At 37.6% G+C, this 24,308-nt stretch overlaps 1 protein-coding gene across 3 annotated transcripts in view; it reads left to right on the plus strand.

Moving 5' to 3' along the window:
• ARHGEF3 (Rho guanine nucleotide exchange factor 3) overlaps positions 1 to 24,308 on the plus strand; it is a 107,744-nt gene that overhangs the window by 14,607 nt on the left and 68,829 nt on the right. For 2 of the 3 annotated variants that reach the window (XM_021532712.4, XM_085590597.1), the window contains exon 3: positions 19,192 to 19,258. In XM_021532712.4, coding sequence (XP_021388387.3) covers positions 19,192 to 19,258 — 67 coding nt within the window. Of the gene's footprint in view, positions 1 to 2,621; positions 9,105 to 19,191; positions 19,259 to 24,308 lie in introns of those variants that run through there. The other variant, XM_085590598.1, reaches the window with a different exon arrangement.

Genomic DNA, 24,308 nt, shown 5'->3' on the forward strand with positions numbered 1-24,308 from the left:
TTGTTTCAGCTTACTTTCTAATCAGAGACTGGTGACTTTGTGGGGAAGGGAAGCCACTGAAACTCCAGTCCATAGAGTGAGAAGGAAGACATGCTTAGATACCGAATTTAGATATTGCAAAAACTAACTTTAAACCCAGCTCCATCATAGCATACATTAAAAAATAACAGATCAGTGTCATATCTTAGTGTGCAGGTGTCTGGAAACTCTTTGGTATAGAAAAAGTAATTATTCTGGAGTATTGTACAACCAGCATTTGAAGCTTTTTTTTTTTTTTTTTAATATATAAGTTCATCTGTTCAATAACAAAAAAGAAATAACAGAGTTAACTGAGATTAAAACAATACTTGAACTGCCATCCCCATGACTGAGTAAAAGCAAGAAGGAAAGCAGTGGTGAGCAGCTGAAAATCTGCATCTTCACTTAATAAGGAACAATGTAGATACCACATAGCTCTTACCTTAATGCTTGTGGTTGTAATCACTCAGCTCTTCTTCCTTGGCGAGGATCAGAATGGAGCAGTTAAATTGCTGCCTTCTGTACCTCAGAGACAGACAAGTGCACAAGCTGACTCGTAGCTTGTGTGGGAAGTCAGGTTTCGTGACAATAAATCATCATGGCTCTGTTGCAGCTTTTGCCAGCTGCTAGTTGATGAAGGAAGAATTATGTGTCTGGAATTACAGTAAGAAGAGAAACAAGTTTCACAACTTTCCCTGTTTCTCCTATATCCTTGTTTAATCAGTAGAAATGAGTCATCCTGAAGAATTGAATTAAACTGGCTCTAGTCAAGTGCAGTTTAACTGCAGATGTTTGATTACAAAAGGCACATGTTCAGGGACTACAAGGAAGGTTACAGTGTGTGCAGAAAGGAAACCTCATAAATTACAGATTAACATTTCAGATAGCTGAATAAAATTAATCTTATCTGCAAGAGGCCTTGAATTAGTTGCTTTCTAGTAAGACAATATTTATTTATTTATTTATTACAAGGTGAGAAAATGCTTTTCTTGGAAAGCCAAAAAATATTCAGGATAGTTAGCATAACAGTCATGACCAACTACTTTTAATAAAGCAGATAAATAATTAGTGTATATACATATAAAATCACTTCTATCTTACCTAACTTTCTTAGTTTACTTAAAGTGCTTCTCTGCCCATAAAAGGAGTAGTAGAATTGAAAATTGTTACAATGGAATCACTTGCATTGGGACTTGCAGCCTGAGACCAGTCCCTTAAAGGAAGTAGATGATCCAGGAGAGTGACGCAGGACATGGAGACGGTGACTCATGAGACTCCGTAGCACACCCACAAACAGTGAGAGATGAGAATGTGCTGAAATGGTTAAAGTAAGTGCACTCACCAACTGCTGACTTGCCTCATGCATGCATGAAATGGGCTTTGTAGCTGAAGAAAATATGCCCCAGAGGCAAGTACAAGTTTAAACATATGTTCAGTCATCATGTCTTGCAAAACTAAGTATGGATTGCATTTCCTCACCGTGGATGGGATTAAAAACCTCTTGATTTTGCCTTGAGAAGGAAAAGTGCTGGGGCTGCTCCCAGCCCAAGCCCACGAGGTGGCAGCCTTGGTTTGGATGAGTGGCTGTGCCCACTCCCTCTCGGGCTGTTCCCCTTCCCTCTTCCCACCCCTCCCTTGGCTTTTTTTCTGGGATCACATGAGGACATAGCAGCAGAGGTGAGTTACTAATTACTTGTTTAAAAGACACCTTAGAGTAAGGTTACTGCTTGGTGGATTTTTTGCAGGGGGTTCATTTTTTATTTTTTTTTCCTGTTTTTTTTCTTGGTTTTTTTATTTGTGAAAGATCGTCACTCAGTTCCTGGATAAAGCTGTAATCTGCATCTTGTACATGTGATTGCATTGTCTCTAGGTCATACTGCAGATAATTTTTGTTGATAGTATGTCTCTTAAAACATTTGCTGACTACTTGCTTATGACTCTATTGAGTCCTACCTGCTTTTTTAGTGTTCCCTATCTCTTTATTATAGCTGTTAGCTGAGGGAGTGAGTTACAACAAACATTTCTGAAATAGCTGATTGGTTCCAGTTGAGTGTCAGAAATTTTGATCCAACTAAAAGGTAATGACATCTTTAGGCTTCCCTCATTGGTATTTTGTTTATGAATGTGTGTTAGTGCATGGGCTGATGACAAGGCTTTGTACTCTGACAAATAAATTGAGTGTTCACAGGGAGTGTTTAGAGGGAGGGAAGTACATTTCTTTATTAAAGAGCTGCAGAATATTTTAAAACTGTAACTTTTACTTACTGTGATGTAGAAAAAGTATGTAAAACTCTGACAGTTCATCTGATTTTTAAAAGTATCTTGTTGTATTCTTCCTTATTGGCTATCATGGTGAAATCTGAAAAATAAGTTTAATAGAAAATGTCACTTTGGACTGTGTGAGTAACTCACTTGGTTGGAACAGAAATCACTGGTACTGAGAAGCTGAATCTATGTAGCTTTTAAAAAGGAACCAGGCTTTCACATTTTGGTATGTAAAATTGTTTTAACTTACTTTCATTTTCATTTTCCTGCGCGCGCCCCCCTCCCCCCCCCCCCCCATCAATTAGAAAAGTGCATGCTATCAGGTGATTAGGCTTGGATCACCAATGTTAGTGACTAATGAACTATGGAAGGAGGCCTCACCATCCCTAACTCAGGTTTTGGTCATTTGTAAATTGAAATTATGATTATAGAGGATGAAAACATTTCCTTCAGTGCTGTCTTGCAGATATAAAGTAAATGAGTTTGTGTAGTTTAGAACAAGGATGAAATTTGTCATCTTAGTTCTTATTCATGCTATAGAGCCTCATTTTCTCATTCAGATATGCAGCATCTTGATGAATTTTCTTTTTCTTCTCTATTATCTTCTGGAAAAAAAACCCAAAAATTGGAGAAATAGTCCAAATTTCTTGTTGAAAAATATGAAACATGTTAACAAGCCAAGTAAAGGAAAACACTGTCTTCCCTCCTTCATAGTTGTCATGGCTTAACCCCTAACTAATGACAATGATAGTGTCACCAGAAGTTGGAAATAAAGCTCTCTAGCACTGCAATGTCAGTATTAGAAGGAGGTATGGCTTTTATTTTAGGTGCCAGATTTTAGGTGAGAGGGATATTTCTGCCTAACCCACTAGCTAACATGCTAGTTTAAATCTATATAGCTTGTACATATTCATTACATTTCCCAAGGCTCATACATACATGCTAAACATTCACACAAATTCTTTTGCATATTCAAATCACTTCTTGGAGCTTATTTACACTAGAGTAGGCATCTTTAGGGAGTCTCTGGTGGTCATTTTGGGGAACATTCCATTCCTCAAATCATTCTTTTTTGGTCACAGGCCTCCAAACAAAAAGTATCTTTTCTCTGAGTGCACCCCAGCATGGTCTGGGCGAGATGCAGCTTCTTATCAGCGCTGCTCAGGCCCGCGGTCTTTAAGGCTGCAGGAACCATGTGCACCCATTGACAGAGGACTCGGCAGTGTCCTGCTTTAGTTAGCAGTAAAGGAATTCACAAGGCTTAAACGCTATTTGCTACAATTGCAGCTTTTCCCAGCAATAGCAGTGCGATTGAAGGGGCACAGAAACAAGCCATGCACAGTAGGGTTGCTCAGCAGTCACTGACCAAGGCCATCCCCACGCAGCCATCGGCCCCCTCCAGCTCCCCCTTCCCTGGGCATGGCCTCCTGGCCTATGGATTATTTATTGTCCCTGTGGCCAGCTCGGCCCGGCTGCCCTCACCATCTCCGTCCCAGTTTCTTGTGCAGCTCCCCACTGGCAGAGCAGGAAACAGTGAGTGTGAGTTTCTGCTAATCACTTTGAAACATCTTGATTCTCTTCGTGGATGCATGTGTCTATATGAAGTGTAACTTTTTTTTTTTTTTTTTTTAAATGTAAAAACCCCCAAAACCCAGTGGTCTACCACTGCTAACCATCTCTTTCCTGTATGCTTACCCTACTTCTCTTTCTAAAGATTCTTGTCCTTGGTCATGATTCCTTTTCACTAAAACTCCAGAATCTGTTCTTATAAACAGTGTGTTTTATTTTATACATTTCTTCAGCGTCCATTACAGCTGAGTTTCTAGTTAATACTCTAATACTGATAGAACGACACTTCTCCTTGCCTCCCTTTCCCCCAAAAAAGTAGTTCTTACATATGCTTAGTTAATTCTCTGGCTGTAGAGGGAGCTGGTGATAAAGTTTTTAAGGAACACAAACAGTATTTCTTTGGGAATATTTACACATTGCAGTATTTGGAAACAGAGGGTCAGAAACAAAGGGTGATTTGTAATTTGATCTTTCCTTCGTGGGGGAAGGAAGGATGGAGGTTATGTGAACTGGTAAAATTAACTGCATTTTCCTGTGGGGCCCTGAATTTCGAGACAGTGATTTGAATATGTCTTTCAAGCTGAATACATTTGGTCACCTGCAAATCTCTGGGACATAAAAGGCATCTTTTCTGTATTAGGTTGTTATTCCATTGCCTTATAACTACACAAGGAAATTCCTCAGCAACCTCATTTCTTTTGATGTGGAAAGAGAAAATCTATGTGAATAGGAATATTAAGGTCATTATGAACAGAAACTCAGTAAAAATACATGACAAAAATCTACCTGCAGAATATCCTCTTGTGTTAGTTAGCATGAAGAACTCAGGTTTTTCTTTCCCAACTTTGAACTTAATTATTATAAGAAGCATAAATTAAAAATTAACCTAATGTGTTGGCAGGAATAGAGGTGGTTTGTTGTCATCTTCTGTCAGGCTTTGTACTCAGTGGTGAAAGCCCTGAGTTGACTGTTTTATGAGCTGGCAAGTTATTTATGTCTTCATTTAAAAAAATGGATTCTATAGTTGTTTTTTAAAAAGTGAATTCAATTACTACTATGCTTCTGAGTGTAAGAGATTTTGTTTCAAAGACTCGTTAATTGTTGCAAATTGCACCAAAAAGGAAGAGCTCTCAGTTTTTCTCTCTTGGGGTCTCCCCAGCCCCACTCTGTACAAACCGTAAGATAAATGTGACTCCATTCTGAAAGCTATATAATGTGATTATATTCCAAGTTGTATGTGACTAGATAGATTGAAAAAAGGAGAGAATTTGCACTCAGTTTTTAAAAACTGGTGTCTCTTTGCAATTTCTTTAGATATGTTCACATCTGACACTTTATTTACTGACATTATTTGTTACTACACAGAGCTAGATCTGTCAGGTTGTACCTGGGCATGCTTAAGCACGTTTCCCTCCCTGTCAGATCTGCTGTTCCCTAACTCAATGCAGGGAGGGAGTTGCTAAGTCAACTACAGATCAATAAGGAATTCATAGCAAAGTACAGACAGGGAAGGTCATGATATGCTTTTATTTTATCTGCCCTGCTATATAGCACCTTCTCTGTCCCATCCATCAGATTTCATAAGTTTGGAGATTTTTTCCCTTCCCCTCGATATCCTCCTTTATCTAAATTAGCAATTGACCCAAAGAGCTCTTTCATCTTCCCCTGTGCTGTGTTGATATGGGGGCACTGCGTAACAAAAGAGAAAATTGTGAGAAATATCCACTGATCTCCAAACAAATGAAGAAGAAAGCAGAGAGGAAAAAACAGGATTGAGAGGGTTAAATTAGTTTATCATTAACCATTTAAATTTATTTGATAAACTTCTCCCCCCTACTGGTGTTTGTCTTTTGTTTTGTAGGACTTGATATTACAATACTTGGTTTCATGGTAGTTTTTTCGTGTATCAAGGTAGTGAAAAGGTAAATTTTTTAGCACCAGAACCATTTCTGCATTTCCTCTCTGAAGGTTATATGTGTCTGGTTTTGCTCATAGTATGTGTGTGTGCTGTATGGGTACAGCTGGACTTTTCTGACTAGCAGTGTCCTTCAGGTCTGTAGGTGTGCTTTGCAGAGATTTCTCCTGTCAGATTGAGCTGTGTGAAAAACACCAATCACTGTTTTTTTAAACTCTTAAAAGTTTATTAGTAATAAAATAGTTATTAAAAATAGTAATAAAATTGGAGTAATAAAAATTTGGACAGTGAGTATTAGGACACTATGAGACAATAAAAAGCAAACAATTATAGATGTCTGGATGGTTTTGGGCACTGAGCTGCCAAAAACATGTCTTGTGAACAAAGGAATAACCCTTAAAAGCAATAACCTGTTGCATATTCATATATCTCATACATTATGCATAAATTCCTTGCAAATTAAGAATTTTTCTGTTTTTTGTCAATTTATTCCCCTTAATCCTGGTGGTTCCATAAAGACAGAGAGAAGGTGGAAGAATGTTTGTCTTTTCCGATAAGGAGGCTGTAACTCTTTGTGTCCTGTCGCTGTTATCTCTGTGCAAAGAGTTTCTTGTTTATCTTACCCCTTTTATTGAGCTAGTAAAAAAAACTTACATCACAGAGTTCCTGTTTTAACATTATCTTGTAACCTAAAACTATATTTAACACACTACTTGAGAGAATTAATACAGCATAGCTTTTTAGCATTGCACATATAATATTCATCGTAACATTTGCAAAAAGCCAATCATAAATATGCTTTTTTCACAAGCAGGTTTCTTTTGCAGTTCCTAAATAGCCTGTTTGCAAGAAGACAACTGTGAAATGTCCCCTGACTCTATACACTTAGTTTGGAAAAATTGTATATGCTAATTTTGCAGTCATAAACAAAATAGTGATTTCTTATGTTCCTCTACTAATGTGTAATTTCATGTAACTGAAGCAGCTGTCCCCGTCTCCCTGAGGAACACGGGCTATGAATGTTCAGCTGTTTTTCTCATCAAGGTAGGATGGGATCATGATTTTCTCTTTCCATACTCCTGCCTCAGGCCTTTCAGCAACTGACTTCTACCTACAGAAAAACAAAATTGTCACAAAGGGCAGGTAGGAAGATTGACCAAAGACTTTAGAACTGACAAAAACTTGTTTTGGATTCTGAGTCTCTGATGCCTTTAGTTATAGGAAATGGTCTTGTATTAAATCCCATCAAAGTTCCTGAGTATTATTTCCTTGCCAATTTCAAGTCAAACTGCTTTAATTGGCGATTAAAATACTCTTTTCTTGTCCAGTCAGGAATAGACTACTATCGGTAGTCTCCAAAACTGTCTAATCCATCATCAGGTCACCTTTAATTTAGGATTTTGCATCGGCTAGGTGAATAGATGAGGGTAGTTTGTAGCCTTTGAAGCAACAAGCTGTTTCCCCTGAGAAAATGCTGAGCTGTTTTCTCAGCCTAATAGAAATTGCTCAGGTAAACAACACTGTGGTGCTGCAGAGCAAGATTTGGGATCAGTATGGATGCCAGCTGTCTTGCTTTGTTACAGACTTAATCAAGAGGAAATTTTAACAAAGCACTTGAATTTCTTTTGTTTACAGTGCTAACTCGTGTAGGAGAATAAGCGGAGTTATTCAAGTGCCTGTATTTATTTGGAAGTGAAATATCTAAAATATCAGGTTCTTTACACAGTACTTTGTACATGTTTTGAGATTTCTGTAATAACAGAAAGGTTTCTGTGTGAAGCTGTTGTAAAAACGTAGTTACACCCAGATTTTATTATGTGTTAATTGTCTATTAGGCTTTGTAATTAATGTGCAAAGATTGACACTCCTGATACCAGTGCATGCTTACAATAAATGTCTGCTATGGTAATTTAATGCCTTTAACAGCCTTTCAGCAATGAGTTACATCTCAAATGCACTATAGGGCAATTTTTTTTGTTAACTGAGGCTTTTGGTCACAGTAGAATTCCATTACAAGTGTATTGCAGCTCTGTTTATATTCCACTAAAGCAAAGATGTAACTGCTTTGATCTGGTTTACATTTGAAGATAACGTAAAAATACAATTATGCTTATTTTCTGCATTTTTTTTCACAATGCAGTTGAGTTTAGTGATCATCTCTTTGTTTACATATCAGACACTGTGTTAATGTTTTTCTCTGTGGAGAAGATTTAATATTTAATAGTTTTCACTTGCTAGTAATTTTAAATATTTTTCTCTTGAGAAGAGCCATCCAATTTTACGAACTTGGACAAAAAAATAATTTCATTTCTCCCCAAGTAGGGTGGTTGATTCTTTATGACAATTTAAAGAACAATCTTTTCCCCCCTATTCCATATATTTACTTGAAGAATAAAAGTTATGACACATTTTGAGTTTAAAGATCCAACCAAGTAACTCCCCAAACTTTTCTCTTTCTCAGTAGGACACCAAGGGACATGGCAGCTTAGAGTTCTGAAACCATTTTCTTTTGCTTTTCAAGGTACCTCAGCTAGTCAGACTTGCAGAAAGGTGCACGCGTGTGGTTTGAAGAGAGCCTGGTTTCCTCAGGAAATGACATGTGACTGTGCTGATAGTCTTGCCAGCAACTTTTGAACTCATTGCCCAGTTTCGTATTTTAGAAGATAGAAAAAAATGCCGGAGCAAATGAGCTCCAGTTTTAGCATAACTGTGTGTGGCTGAGGTGAGAGGTGCTGGTTAGGACCAGGGTGATGAGGGAGGCCCCCAAGGAGCGTGGCCATTCCCGTCCTTGGTGAAGAGCAGCAGCAGCAGGGCTGCCCGGAGCTGGCCGCAGCCCTCTCGTGGCAGGGGGACCCGGAGGTGCCGAGGCGTGGGACACAGCCTGGGGGCTGCTGCCACTGGAAGGACTTTCCTCAGCTGCCCCAGCACGGTCTGCCTGCAGCAGGAGGTGGGGTTCTGCTGTCACCGCGTGTGCTCAGCGCGAAACCTCTGATGTTGAACTCACCATGTGTCACATCTCACCCCCTGCCTTGTGAGTGCTGCTTCGCTTCCTTCTGGTGCCACCTCGGCCTCTTGGAAATAAAAAAGCAGCTTTATCTTAGCTCTTTACCCTGAGCAAACAGCCCATAGTGTAACATCAGAATTGCAAACTCGTCCTTCATTACTGTGCCACTGCTCCTGAGTGATTGACTCATCTAATCGCTGCCTATCTCTTCTTTCTCGGTTTGAAGTTGTCGGGGTTGGGAGATCTGCCTGGAGGGCTCTTAGGTAACATTCTCAGAGCATCCTGCAGCAGCCTGAAATCCTTCTGGATGTGTAACCCCCACTTCAGTTGGAGGTGAGAGTATCAGCTGAAGTGAACTCTTTTCATATCAGTTGTTCATAAAACATTGTTTTTGATGCATTTGGAAATGAAAAATGCTGTCCTGAAAGCACCGATAGTGTTTTATTAATCAAGAGATACAGAGTAAGTGATTGGGAAAAAACCCAACAGCTTGGCTCCAGAAACGTACTTGAAGTATTCAAAAGGAGTAGGATCACTTACCTAGGCTATCAACAGTAGTTCTGGTACCCATGACCATAAAGGAAATGTTAAATACTTTTGCATCATCATTGATCAAATCAACATCTGTTTGATTTCTTTCCTTGTGTTTTGACTCTTACTTCAGCTGCTGTAGTGACTGGGGATATTGTCCCCGTCTTCCAGTGCTTTCTGTATAGAGACTGAAAAAGTCTGTTCTTTTGTGACCGGGGAGTTAAAACAAAGATAAATGTGCTCTAATTTAAAGGCATGGCATTAAAAGTTTCAAAGGAAACGTAACAACAGAAAGTGTCTGGAAAAAAACAAAACATGATGGAAATAAAGAATAAAACCGTGTGTGCAGATGTGCAAGTGCTACTAATTTCCTCAATTGGTGGCTCATCACTGTTCTGCTTTACAGCAAAATCCCATTCTGTGCCTCACTTCATGTGTTAATGCCTGGTTTTGCAGGGATTGCAATCAAGAAGGAAAGGAAAAAACATAGGAGTGTATGTATCCATAGAAATAAATGTATATATACTTATATATGCATTTTGGAAAAAAACTAGCTCTAGATATCTCCTACTGATAAATGCACTTTTTAAGGTATGTTCTTTGACCTGGGACAAAATGTATAAACAATTTAAGAGCCATCACTGGTATAATGTTATTTTGAAATAACTCATATGAAAATTATTTTAACAAGGTTTCCTGTATGCCCTTGTAAAATGGTCTTGGGCAGAAATAAATGTAGTTAGTGTATTTTTATTGAAGAGAGTAGAAAACCTAACTTGTTGCTGACAAAAGTAGATATAAGTGAACATTTTCTTTCCTGAGTGGATATTTTGAATGGAGCTTTAATGGTACCACAGTTTGAACAGGTTCGAGTTCATGGCATTCAGGGTTTCTATAGTAATTACTATGGCAACAGTGATGCAGAAAATGTTCCCACGGGAACCCAGCTGTGAATAATAACTAACTGAAATAATTTTGCCTTTGCATCTCATGTTAAATGTCCCTTCAGTGAAAGTATGAGGGGGTTGCTTACCTAATAGGAAGTAATTCTCTTGACTTCATATATATTGAACCCATATATGTTGACAGGTGCGTCTGGTTTCAGACTAGAAACACCTTTTCAATGTATTGCTGAGGTATCATCCCAAAGACCAATGAAAAGTGTTACAAATGTTAGGTGTAAAATAGAAGTCACCGGCTTCAAATGTTTTATGTTGTAAAGAAACTTCTTCAGCCAAATTTGTAGTATAAAATCTGCTCAGGAACTGTAACTTAGTTTTATCTTGAAGAATTATGTAAATCATTTACATATGACAAATACTGTTAATAAACACTGTCTTAGTAGCTTTCTGACCTCACTGTGCAACAAGGGTCAGGATCACACAAGTCACACGGTAGAGGTCAGTATTTGTTGACTTATAAATTCCCTTCAAAAACTCTTCTGCTTTTTTCAGAAATAAAGTTTTCAAATCTGTTTTTAAATCTAGTTCTCCTTGTACTTGTAAACTGGCCTTTGTGCATACAATTGCCTTGTTCATATTTATTTCACTTTCATTCACAACAAAGGGGAAGCCAGTCTGGTGTTTATGATATGAATAAACTTTGAAACTTGAAAGCATTTCAGGGCTTGATATGGTAGGTTCCCTGTCATGGAGTAACACAAAATACTTTTGGTACTCTGGGGATTTGTGGCCACAAAGAAAAGTTCTAATGATAAAAAAAGAAAACTAAACTAGCAAATATTTAAAAGACTCTGGTAATTATTTTTTAGTTTTATAAAACTATGTTAAAGCTGAATATGAATGAAGAGCACTTTGTTAACTATGAGGAGAAAGCAGTTTTCTAAGCCCCAGGGGCTGATAGTTGCTCTTAGTTATTTATGCAACTTAATAGGAATTACAGTGCAGATGGAAATGTGATGAAATGGAGGTGAAATCACTATTTATTTGGGCCCCTGTGGTGTACAATCTGCTAGTAATGCAGGTGAAAGTCTTATAAGCAAAAATGCCTTTGTAAATCTAAAAGTTACATTGTTTGATCTTGATGACTTGTATCTATGTATCACATGATGATATCACATGCACTACAGATGTTTCAGCTATGAGTCTCTTAAATATTTTGTTGCATTTATTGTACTTACTGGTCTTGGTAATCTAATAGATGGTAGGTGTTCTCTCCCAGGTTTTGTTGGATGCTTGTCTCTAAAACAACACTCAAAGGAAAAAGATAAAGTATCATGATTTGGGATTAAAAAAAATCTAAGTAAAATGTCTAAAAATGGTGAAAGGTTGAAAAAGTTGAAGCTTCTTTATCCCTCAGGCTTGATATAAATATTGCAACATCCCATGAAAGTTTTTGTAATTGTTAACATGATGGAGACAAGAGGAAATTACCTCAAACTGAATCAAGGGAGGTTCAGATTAGACATCAGGAAGGATTTCTTTGCTGAAAGGGTGGTTGGCAGTGGAAAGGGCTGCCCACGAATGGGGTGGGGTCACCATCCCTGCAGGAGCTCAGGAAACAACTGGATGTGACAGTGCTGTGGCTTGATTGACATGGTGGTGGCCAGTGAAAGGTTGGACTTGATGATCTTGGAGGTATTTTGCAGCCTTAATGACTGTAGTATTCTTTGAATTTATGACTTTCCCCCCACTTCTTAAGATTCTGTTCCTTATTTAACTGACAATATGTGGGAGAATTTCTGTTGTCCATGTTATAGTTATGCCATCATAAAATACTTGCATATATTCTGAGCAGGGCCTCAGGATGCTGCAGAATTTAATCTTTGGTGAGATTTTTATGTCCAAGTTACTGACCTGTATGTGACAAAGTAGCTAGGTGGAATTTGCCATGACAGTCTGCAATCCTTTAGGCATGCTGGAGGGCAGAACTAATGGAGACAGAAAATTGTGGTATAATTTGACTTTCCAAGAGAGGTAGTTACTGCATGCTGAAGATAAGTCATGGGCATAGCTGCATCTACTTGGAAACGTTTAGTTTATTAGCTCTGGTGGTGACAGGCCTGTTACAATCTCAAGATAAGATGTTCTGGTCTGTCTGCATAATGCAGAGATTTCAGGAGTGGTTCTTGTCACTCAGTGTGAAACCTTTCAAGCAAGAACAGTCTTGCTCAGTGAACCATTATGCTGCAAGTTAGCCCTCTATAACTGATCACGTTTAATAAAAACAGATTTCTTTTCCTTGTCTGACTGGCTTAGTGCCGTATCCTTGAGAGCAAGGTGTGAAAGTATCACGCGGCTCTCTTGAAAAGGTGCGTAGGAGTGTTTTTCTTTTCAACACAGAAAAGTCTCTAAATTGACTACAATGACCCTATACAACATTTTAGTTACAAACTTACATTTTTTTGCCCTTTCAGGTGAAATGCAAGCTGTAATGCAGAAAAAATATGAAGTTGTAAATGAAGGATAAGGAACCAGCAGTACAAAAGTTTTAAAATTCTGTATAGGATTGACTTGCCTCCAGATGTTACTTGTTTTTAATACTGTTGCCCGCTTGGTTCAGTGCTTCTGATCTCTCTGAATGCCTGTTAGTTAATCACAGCTCCACAGGAACTCAAGTTTACCTTCAGAAAGAGCCACATGAGATGCATCCAAACAGAAAGGGCTTTCAGAACACACCCATTTCCTTTATCAAGAACATGGTGTGGTGGCACTTGAATAGATTTTGAGAGTGTTGGTAGGTTTTCTATGGTAGAAATGAAAATGCTGCTTGGGTGGATTTTGAACAGAGAAGAAATCCCTTGTTCGATTTCTCTGTGTAGAATCCTTTTTTTTCCCTGTCTAACCAGCAAGTATCCAGTCTTGCTAACCGAAGTGGATTTCTCAGCTTTAGGTTCTAGCTTGAAAACAAAATGAAGCAGACTTGTCTTTCCTTCACCATGAGTGTTGTGAGGCTTTTGCCCCGAGGCCTGGCTTTTTCTGACTGTGATGATGGGGGCAGTTGAACCTTACCATCAGATCTTGTTTTTCCATGGACCAGAGGATCCTCTCTGGCTGTTGGGTGGAAATGAGCAAACATTTATTTTGAATGAGCAGTTGTACTCCCTGTAAAGAATTCAGTGTCTCTGAGATACACAAGTGGGCTGAGGTAATGACTGAAAATTAACAAGCATTATTGCCATTTTTTTCTTCTGAATATAATTGAAACAACACAGGAGTATTTTTAGGCAGCATAGTCAAAGCTGTGAATTATTGCTCTCATCTCAGCCTTTTATAATATTCATGAAATGGTGATATTTTGTTATAGAACCATAATACAGGACTCTGTTCACATCCTCCCCAGCCTTAATGCAGCAGCAGAAAAATTTGGGTCCTACTTTGTGTACCAGTACAAAAATTTGGGTCTTCCTGTTGGCCAGAGCCAGGAATTTCTCTTTCAGATGTGACCAGAGTTCATATATGTCAGGGGGATGTTTTATAGTCCTGTTTATTGATGGCATTTATTGCATCAACCTGCAATAATTAGAAATGAAGAAATAATTTATTATTTCTTTAAAGCTTTAAATCAAGTTTGTTATTCTTCAGAAGGTGAAGTGTTACATCATTTGGAGTATCTGAGTTCTAGATTGGAAAGTAACTCTTCAGTTGGCCTTTAGATTTATTTTTTTTTAATCTTTCATAAGGATGTTTTTTAACTTTTGTGGGAAAGAATCAAATACAGAAATAAAAAAAATGCTTTTTGTAGCTTCTTTGAGTTTTGTTAGGACTATTTTATGGTAGGGTGCATTGATTCACAGTATAAATAAACATGTTCTGCAGAAAGCATGGGAAAAGTGTAGGTGTGTGACAGCTCACTGCTACATGTACCTGCTTTGTCTCTGCAGCCACATTCACGGGTGCTGTTTTTCTTTCTTAATGCATTTATGCCAGTTCATGAGAGTAGGACAGTAAAAGATTATGTTCACATTCAGGAAGTCAGCACAGCAGCTGAAAATCAGTCATCTGTTTTTTTTCCTTGGTATTTTTGTTTCTCTCAAGACACGAAGTGTTCAGTCTTGCTGTGCTGAGTGGCCTCCCCACCCCCAGTTACTCATTTGTGATGAGCTGCAGGATGAGGCCCTGGCAAATCAAACATGCACCCAGTCTTACTTTGCCTTTAGCAAGAAAAGCCCATCAAGTAAACTCTCTATATGAACTTAAATATTTTCTGAGCCAAATTCTGTTGTGTTAGATATGGAAATACATGGAATTTTCCACAATCTCAGTTTGGTGCCAAAATGCACAGGCTTAGTACAAAAGAGAAATAGTGTTTGAGATTACAAGTGGATGATTCAATGTTTTTTATTAAGTAGGTCAAAGCATGAGCTTTTTTCCTGCTTTTAAAGTCAGTACCAAAGGTATATTATTATTGTCTGTTATTTAAATATCTGAGAAAAATCTGTGTTTAAAGCTAAAATGTTCTTGCATATCTCAGGCTTCACCAGGTAAACCACTTTGACATTTTTTGTGCATGGAATGTAGTATCACAACTATTCCAATATGTTTAAATGAATGTGCTTTATGACCAGTATTTAGTGTACATATTTGATAGGTTGAGCAGATGACATCAGCAAAGACCAGATCTGAGCAGTAAATAATATTTATTATTTAACAGTATCTTTGTAAATTATTCACAGCTATAGTAACAACCTTTATTTCTGCAGATTGAAGTTTTAGTTAGCACGGTTTGTCTCCAAGTGGTTTGAACTTTCCTTTTATTATCTGAGTACTCATGTAGATTTGAAAAATGAGCTTTTATCTTTGAACGGATGTAGCAGCTAAATATTTTAAACAAAACACATACAGTTTGGATATTCATATCTTAGAAATACTCTTGTAGTCAGTGATTCTGTGTGCAGATAGACTGGAAGATCAGATGAAGATGTAGAAGTTGCGTGAGCTTAATATAAACTGCCATAAATTGTTCACTTATCATCATGCTTCAAGGCAGATAAAACATTTTGTTAGTAAATGTAATTGAAACTTTGAAACATTGTCTGTATTTTAGTTTTTAGATTGTTTTATACACTTTTACCTACCAATTGTCATTATATAATCAACCTACAAGCAAAGGTTGCAGAAGAAAGCTCCACTGATTTATTCTGAGGCCTGTTAATTTAGTATATTTTTTAAATATATGCTTGGTGTATGTGTGATGGAACCTAAACAGAAAACCCTGTACATCTTAAGGACAAAAGCATTTGATTCCCTAGGCTACAAAACAGTGGTAGAAGCACCTTGGTCAAAGCAGGTGCTGGAGCACAGAGGTATTAGCCATGTCAGAAGTTCCTGCAGCAATAAAAATTTTGTTTGGGAAAATTCTAAATTACTCTTATGGAATTGGAGGATCACTAGGAATTAGCAGTAAGCAAGTCAGTCAGTCATTCCTTGGTAAACGTTTCAAGGGGTCTAAGATATGTTTGTGTTGCTAAGGAGTGAAGCTGCCATTTCCTGGTTTATTTGCTAGTGTTGGAACTTAAAGGTGAAATGGAGGATACACAGTTAAAACTTGTGCTGATGAGGAGGAGCAGTTTGACACTCAGAGGGATGGGCCCAATGCTCAGTTTCTCCAGGGCTGCCTCTCCAGCGGACAGACCCCACTTGTACTTTCCTCACAGTGGGAGGACTTTGTTTCAGGTTTTATTCCCAAGGTAAACTTTCCATAGCAATCCCCAAACCAATCTTGGATGGAACCCTCCCTCCCACTCTCTGAAGAGTTCCTTTATATCCCCAAACTTGTAGTCTTTCCTTCTTAACACTGGTGCCCTGGTGCCTTTCAGCTAAACGAAAAGAGATCCACATGTAAGAAAGGTCAATTGTTAGAAATTACAGCTCTGAGACTCTCGTTGTAAGTAATTTTAGGGAGGAACTTCTCTTAATCTCTGTGATCTCACCAGGATCTAGTCTGGATCAACCCATTTGGTGCATTTCAAGAGCGTTCATCACAGTGCACTCAGTTATAGGAACCATCTCTGCCTTGCCCTTGACATTTGAAAAATCCTTACTATAGTATCTGAATAATTTATTTTAGATGTATGTGCCTCTAAAAGTCAGGTCTGCTCACTGCTTTTAATGCCCATTAATATATCCTCTTTTTTTCTTCAACCTAATGTTTTATTTCTTCTACTTATGCCAGTGGTGATTTTTATTATTGGTCTTGTTAATTATTTTGTTACAAAACTAAGCACATCTAATACACTATTTGACCAGTATCCCTCCTATCAAAGTGTAATATCTATTTGCTGTTACAAAAATAGAATTATTTGACAGTTTTGTGTTTTAAATATCAAATAGCTATTTATTGTTTTAATAGTTTTATAACATAGGCTGTTTCTTAATTAGCTTGTATCCTGCTGCACTTCAGAAAGGATTTATCCAGTAAACAGAATGATCTGAGGAAACAGTAGTAATGTATTAGAAGGAAAAAAAAAAGAGCAAAACATTAATTTAAAATGTGTTTGAAAAAGCTGCAATACTTTATTTCTTTTTCAGTACAGTTTTCATTGATGTTGACAGTGGGAATACCAAGTGATCAAAATAACTTTAAGATAGTGAAGGACCAAACTGAAAACTGTAAATGAGGTCTTGCTTTTGATAGAACTAAATTTTGTCACTTGAGGTGCATTTGAGAATCAGAAGATTTATGTTGCTTCATTTTCACTGAGGGGCGTGTTAGACTGGAAAGTGTTGGTTCAGAATGATGGTCATAAACAATTGACAAATATGTTTAATCTAGATCATCCCTAGTTATGGGAACAGTGAGATTTCTGAAAGTGTCTTTCAGGAAAATGGTGGGATAGTTCTTTTGCAGTTCTAATATCTCAGTACATTTGAGATGGGCTGTATGAAGTGTTTATGAATGATGGGGAGATTCATTCTCATCAAAATGAAGTAACTCTCTTGATTGATAAGAGGAAAGAGGATACCTATTGTGATACCTATTGCAAAATGTAAATTTGATGTGTCTGCTCTTTATAAAGACTGTCTTTTTGTGTAGTCTGGGTTGCTGTCAGTGAATGGCAAAGTTACAGATTGATGATAACAATTGTTTAGTCATCCTTCTTCTGCTGGATGGACTTGAGTGTAGATGGATGATATGACAAATTTCTTGCTTATTACAGAGTTCTTAGTTCTTATTATGGAATGACTGGGGGAATAGATAGTTTTTAATCAAGCCATTCATTTCCCTTGAAATATTGTCTAAACTGTCATAAACTTGCTTTGTTGAAGTTGAAATATCTTTTGCTTCCCCTACATTCATCTTAGTATGGAACTACTGCAATTCTTAACAAAGTGGGAAAATAAATGCACAGACAGCATTAAAATATAAGGTAAAAAAGATGAAATGTAAGTTCAAACATATATTTTTGTTAAAAATTACTAAGAAGCACAACTTTATAGAAAGCTCACAGTGCTTTCTCAAAAACCTGACTGGTTTCCAGTGTGAGATCATCTGTGAATGAAAAGGTGGAAAACACCAGTAGGACAGTTGATAATCTGTGTAACTCTTATTTATCATATTCTTCTCTTTTTATAATGCACTTGCTGTTCCAGTGAGGTTTTGATGTTAGAATTCAATTTCAAAATATTTTAACTTGGAAAGCTGCAGTGGAAGATTTATCAAATCTTTAACACTAAATTCTTTGTGTGTGCTGCCTTGTGCTCTTTAATGACTTTACCAATGCATTTCAATATTAATATTTTTTCTGGTTGGCAGGCTGGTACAGTGAAAAATAAAGAAGATTTACATCTCAACCTTTGATATTACAAAAATTGTCATGATTATAATTGTTTGCATTATGCTGGCATCAAAAAAATGTTTACTGTGATCACAGTTCTATGATTTGTTTTAATGAACATGAAAACAAAAATGTTCATACACCAAATATTTTACACCAAAAAATAGAAGACAGAAAAAAATACAGTGGGAACTATTGCTATCCTGATTGTAAAAAAAAAACAAACCTGGGCTATGGTGTGTTGGAGTCCTTCAGGAGCTATAAGCAGCAGGAAGAATTTGTGTGTTAGTTCACTGCTTTAACTTCAATGTCTGTTGTGTTGTTGTTGGATGGTGAGATTTGACAAGCAGCCATTTAATTTGCTGGGTTTTAACCAAGTTTTTATGTGCCTGTTACTATTTGTGGTAGCTTCTGTAACGTTTCTAATTGTAAGGTTGGAGTTGCAGCGTGCTCAGCACTTGGCTCCTGCTGCCGAAGCATGTGTTGGTCTGGTCAGCTTCAGCAGGTCACTCGAGCTTTGATCTGACTTCATGTGTAAAATCTCAGCAATGTTTGCCTACCTTTGCAAACTAATTGAGGCTCTTACTGGTAAAAAGCACTCATTAGGAGAGAAGTGGGCCACGTTATGGTTACTTTTCGGAAATAATTGTCCAGTGTTAATTATAGAGGAGGAGGAAGATTTTTTGGAAGGAGTAAAAAGAGAAGTCAGCTTCTAGTTTTTAGCGTCACACGAGGCTGGCTAACTTTTTTACAGCTTTGTGTAGCTCCACTGTTAGGATTAAAGGCTCTGAAATGTCCCCCTCCAGTCCAGCTGCACCATCTTGCATCACGTGGTGTAATTGCAGCTTCACAGACTGTTTGGGTCAGGTTGTCTCTGCTGGAAATCAGGGGGAGGAATAAATTGCTGTCAGACATCAAGTTGGAGCATCTCTGAACGCTTGAAAGGCTGCCATGTTCCTTAGTGCTCAATTTGAGTTAAAACATGTAACTAGACTGAAGACAGAAACCTGTCAGAGGTACAGCCAAGGAAGTCCAAGTGTTTTAGTACTTGAAGCATGTGTTTTTCTTTTCTCCCTCTATTGTCATTCTGTTACTGAGATAGAAAATATGGCAGCCGAAAATGTAAACACTTTTCTTTGTCTCATCTTGCAGGCCGAAACAGCAGCAACAGAATAATTTTTCCTTGTTTTCTTCCACCAAGGGCTGGAATTTCAGAGGGGTAAGTTTTGTACTGTTTTGTTCAGGGTGTAACATTCCCTCCTGCTGCATTCTGTTGCACTGTAACTTTGTAGTTCAGCCATGATCTGTTAAGACTACAATCACGGCAAACAATTAGACTGGAACATTTAATTTTGTACCCTCGTTAAAAGGTTTTATGAAAATACCAGTTTTTTTGTTTTTTGGTTTTTTTTTTTTTTAATGTGTTTGATTGTATTCTTCTGAGGGGTGCAGGACATAATCACACTGTACATTAACCTACTTTAAATTTAAAAAAATAGGGTGTGTTTTCATATCTGAAAATAAATAATGGAAACTGGACTGATGCTTTTTAATTCTAATATAGATCTTTGTAAAGTTATTGCAAGTTTGCATATGTGGTCTTTGCAGAATCATAAAAATTGTGTGTCTCTTACAAGGCAGAAGGGAATAGGTTTTATTTCTGTTTGCTTGGCTGAATAAGGAAATATGGAAGCTTGTGTGTTCCCAATGAAACTGACTGAAAAGATACATGAACAAGTAATGCAAGTGACATTAAAAATCTTTATATTTGCTGGTGGTACCAGGAGCTTTTATTCTTGTCCTCTTCAGGTTTCAGCGGTAGCTTCTTAGTAGGTTAATTTGTTCAGAGAGTCAGTCAGCCATGTTATCCCCTATCCCCGTGGCCTGTGAGCCCTTCTACACCATTTGGTGTAAAACTTCGTGATGGTGATGTTGTGGAAATGTCATGTTTGCCATGTGTGCCTGTGCTGGAGCCTGGGATACAGTCCAGGAGAAGTCACTGCACATTGTAGCTAAATCATACTAATCTTTTGGTTAAGGGAAAGGCTTTTCTGCCTTGCAGACTTCTTTTAGTATAATGAACACTAAATTACCATTACTGTATAAATTTGTTTCCTGTGAGCTTCTTTCAACAAAATAGTTAAGTAGACAGACATTACTTAAATGCTTTGCTGAAAGAGTCAATATCATTGATGGATTTACTGATCTGTGTTGTTCCTAATATGGTCAACTTTATTAAAACAAAAAATATTTTTCACTGATTTATACATTCTAATCTGGTGTTTCAAGTAGAGCATCCACTATTGTTTACTGTGAGCTTTTTGTTGTCACTGTTTCTTGTGTTGCACCAGGGTGAAGTTCTCGGTGATACCAAGAAAATAGTTCGCTCACAATGGCATGGTCAAGATTGTAGGCAAAATACCAACAACCTCTAAGTTGTAGATTAATTATACATTTCAGAGCCAGTATAAAAATAATTGACTCTAGTGTTTCCCTCAGTTCTCTCCCAGCTGTGCTGGAAAAGTAATTGTGGAAGAAGGTGGGTATGAAAATAATGGGAAGAGTACTGTAGGTATGAGTTGTAGCTGAAAAAACAGTGATCCCAAGTTCAGAGCAGTAGCTCACTAAAGACATAGGACTGGTTTCACAGTGGCAGCATGAGTTCTGTGATCCTGTGTGGTGCAGGCAGAGCGAGCTGTACATACAGAACAGAAAAATGGGGAGTAAAATCCTTCAAGAACCTGAAAGAACATACAAATAGTAGTATTAGAGTGGAAACAGACAACAAGTTAATGGCTCTTCAAACTGCTTCCTTCATGTGTAGAAAAATGAAGATCTGTGGCAGTGGCTGCTGTCTTATTTTTAAGGAAACTTATGAGATAGCAACACAGATGCCAAGTTCTACAGCTGTAATATTTCACACAGTGCGTGGTAGGCAATTGCAGTTAATTGTTAGACATAAATGGCTTCATCAAGGGAAGAACCTGCTTGAGTTGTTCACTTGATCTGATTGGATGCTGAAGCCAAGATAGCTGAGCGCTAGAAAAGAGAGAGCTAAGTGTCTGTTGATATTTGCATTGTGTAAGCATTAATTTTATTTTGATGGATGGAAAAAATGTGTAATGAAAAGCCCAATGAGCAGACTTGAAGTCACACAGGTTTTCATAGAGATGGTGAAAGGTAACAGGTTGGGTTTGATGCCTCTTCTCAAACAGGACTAAAACCCTACAGGCTAAAATAACTAGGTTAATGTTGACAGTGGAGCAGAGCCATAGCTGAGTGTAACAACCACAACTCTGGAGCTGACTTATTCATGGCTATGTTTTTTAAACTTCTATTTCTATTGTTACAGACTGTAATACAGGATCATTTCAACAGTCACAAATAATAATAATAATAAAGAATAAAGTGATTAACACAGAATTGCAACATTGTGTTCATCTCCCTGTCCTTGCTTTGCAGTCAGTTCACTTAGTTGAAATGTCTCTGTATCATGCTGATAAAAGGACGTGTTAAAGAAACCTGGAAAATACACCAACATAAACCTCAGAGTAAGATAAGGAAGGCCCGGATGTGACACATTTACCAAAGAAACTACTCTGCACTTCTCTTTTCCTTACTTAAATTTATCAGAAGCTGATTTCCATCTTGAACAGCTCTTTTGAGCTCCATGGTTAGAGAGCATGTTCAACTCTCTCAATGGGGATTTTGAAGTCAGAATGACATCATGTTTCTGTCATTTTTAGATAGTGGTAGCAGTGACTTCCAGAGTTTTGGGCAGTGTTTAGATATCAGTGCGGAGGAAGGAGTTAATAATTTTTTTAACCGAATAAACCAAACCTGGTTGAGATAAAGTTTAGACTTTATGTTACTGAGCAGTGAAATCTTTTTGCTGTAAGCTCCTCCTGCAATCACAGAAAGCATCAGGTTAATTTGGGGTTTGAAGAGATGTTTATAGTTAGGTCTAGCAAATAGACTATTATAAAGGGAAAATACTTATAGTGACAACTGTCATTCCAGAGGAAGAAACACAGACTGCATGGAGATAAGAATATCCCATACTGGAGGAAAGACCAGAACTTAGGAGATTAGGTGTTAGATGTGGTACTTAAAATAGAAAAGGAATGAAGCAAAGGTATATAAAATATAGACTATAGAAAAGGAATAAAAGCAAAAATTCTATCTTGGGTATAGGATTGGGGAAGGAAAGAGGAGGAATCTGCAACTTGGAAAAAGGGATAGTCAGGGTGGAAAAAGCAAAGAACTGTGAAAGAATTGTGAGAGAGGGAGGAAATGGATAGAGTATAGAAATTGAGGAAAGCTAGTGAATATAAAAGCAGAGAGATGGAAGTACAAAGTGGAGGCAGAAATCCATAGAGCACTGCAGGTTTATCAGTTCAGCCTTTGAAAGTGCTGACCCTGAGATGATGATGTCGGTGGGCAGCAAATTGGCTGGGACTTGATAAGGAGAAGAAGTACAAATATCTGAAGGGATAGGGCAGTTCAGAGGCAGGTCAATAATAAATATAAAGAAAACACCAACACAGATCTTGGCACAGAAAATAGTATGAATTCTATTTTTCCTTTATCTTCTGATTACCATTAACTCTCACTGTCCTTCCTATCTCAATGCCACCCTTCCCTTAAAACCTTGATGCAGATAAGTGGCTTTCCTCTACATCACTGTTTGGTGCTTATAAGTAAGAGAGAGCAGGTCAATATGCTGCTCTGAGTGTCTGTGGAAATAATGTGTTATGTTGCTGTGTAGAGTGGGAAACAACTTCATTTCACAAAGCATTCCATCAAATGAGAATTACATGTGTAGTCATCCATACACAATTAGGAGATGTGAGGTTTAAAGCTTCTGTGGTTTTTTTGGTAGTTATGCTACATTCTTGAGTTATATGCTCGTCTGTTTTCTACCATGCTACGAGCAGTCAGTTTTATAAACAAGGAAGTTCTGAATTCAAGAAGAATAAGAATCTCTTGAGAGTTTGAGATTTCAGCGCTTTATCTGTCTCCCTTTCTGCTCCCTTAAAAGCACCTACTTTGTTTATGCCAGCAGGCTAAACTTCTAAACTTGGATATGCAAATGGAAGTCTTCAAATTATTGTTTTTCTTAGGAAAAAAAAAAAGGTAAATTTGCAGAAGTAGTGGTACACAGTGCTGCTATGATGACATTTGAGGTGACTATGAAGAAACTGACAGTCAACCAAAAGAAAAGCAGTTACCTGATTAGTGAAAAATATTGGGCTGTAGGCAGAACTGAAGAGGATGCTGGTTTTGTCTGCACTCGACTCTGATACGCCTCTTCACTGTTCCACTGAGAGCATAATTTCCTGAATGCTTTATGCAAACTTCTGAACCATTATGATGGTTTCTTTATTTCTTCCCTGCTGCACACAACAAATTTGACTGCAGATCTTCAGTGCTGAAAATAATGAAATCTAAACCAACATCTTGTACTTGAAATAGTTTGAGGTATGCGTTTAGTGTACAGTTGCCTGAAGATTTATTGCAGTGAGGCTTCCTATTTCCTCCTTTCTTGTTTCCTTTCTAGTTTTTCAAAAGCATCTAACTCAGCTGCATATGTGGTCACCTGTGAGGAAGGCTGATCTAATTTATGAGAAACCTGTAATAAAAAAGTGTTAAATATGCTGAAAGTCAATTTTAGATATGTAAGTGGTTTCTGTGCTAGTTTTACTGCATATGTGTTTGTGGAGGTAAAGGTGTCTGTCATGCCAAATGAGAAGAATTCCACACTTTTCAGACAGTATTTGGAAAACAGTATATTTTTTGTGCAGATTGGTACACTTCAGTTATCCCATTCAGGGTGCACAAATCTCAACAGGACAAGAATTTTTAAGAAAGAAGTTTTATCCTGGCTTCAAATTGATGAATAATTGGATAAATTATACGATTATTTGCTGCCATAGAAAGTACCTCTGTACCGCTCCTGGATTTTGCCTGGTTTTATTTAATTTCTGTATCCACTGATAGTTGTTTGCCTAAGCAATGATGTTACCTATAACAGAACCTTATTAGAAGTGGTGTCACACAGGCCTTTTTTCATACTTGTTGAAACAATGTTATGCATTACTGTCTATAAATCAAATGTGCTTAGATACCATAATCTCTTGGTATGTCCAGTATGATTTTAAAACACAAGGTATCATATACATGAAAAAACACATGGTTTTTTGTTAGTTAAATTTACTCCTATGCACAATTTAAGCAGCTTTCTTGGAGGAGTTTGGTTACTTTGTCAC

The sequence above is a fragment of the Lonchura striata genome, chromosome 12 (assembly GCF_050655825.1).
Source record: "Lonchura striata isolate lonStrDom1 chromosome 12, ASM5065582v1, whole genome shotgun sequence".
NCBI lineage: Eukaryota > Metazoa > Chordata > Aves > Passeriformes > Estrildidae > Lonchura > Lonchura striata.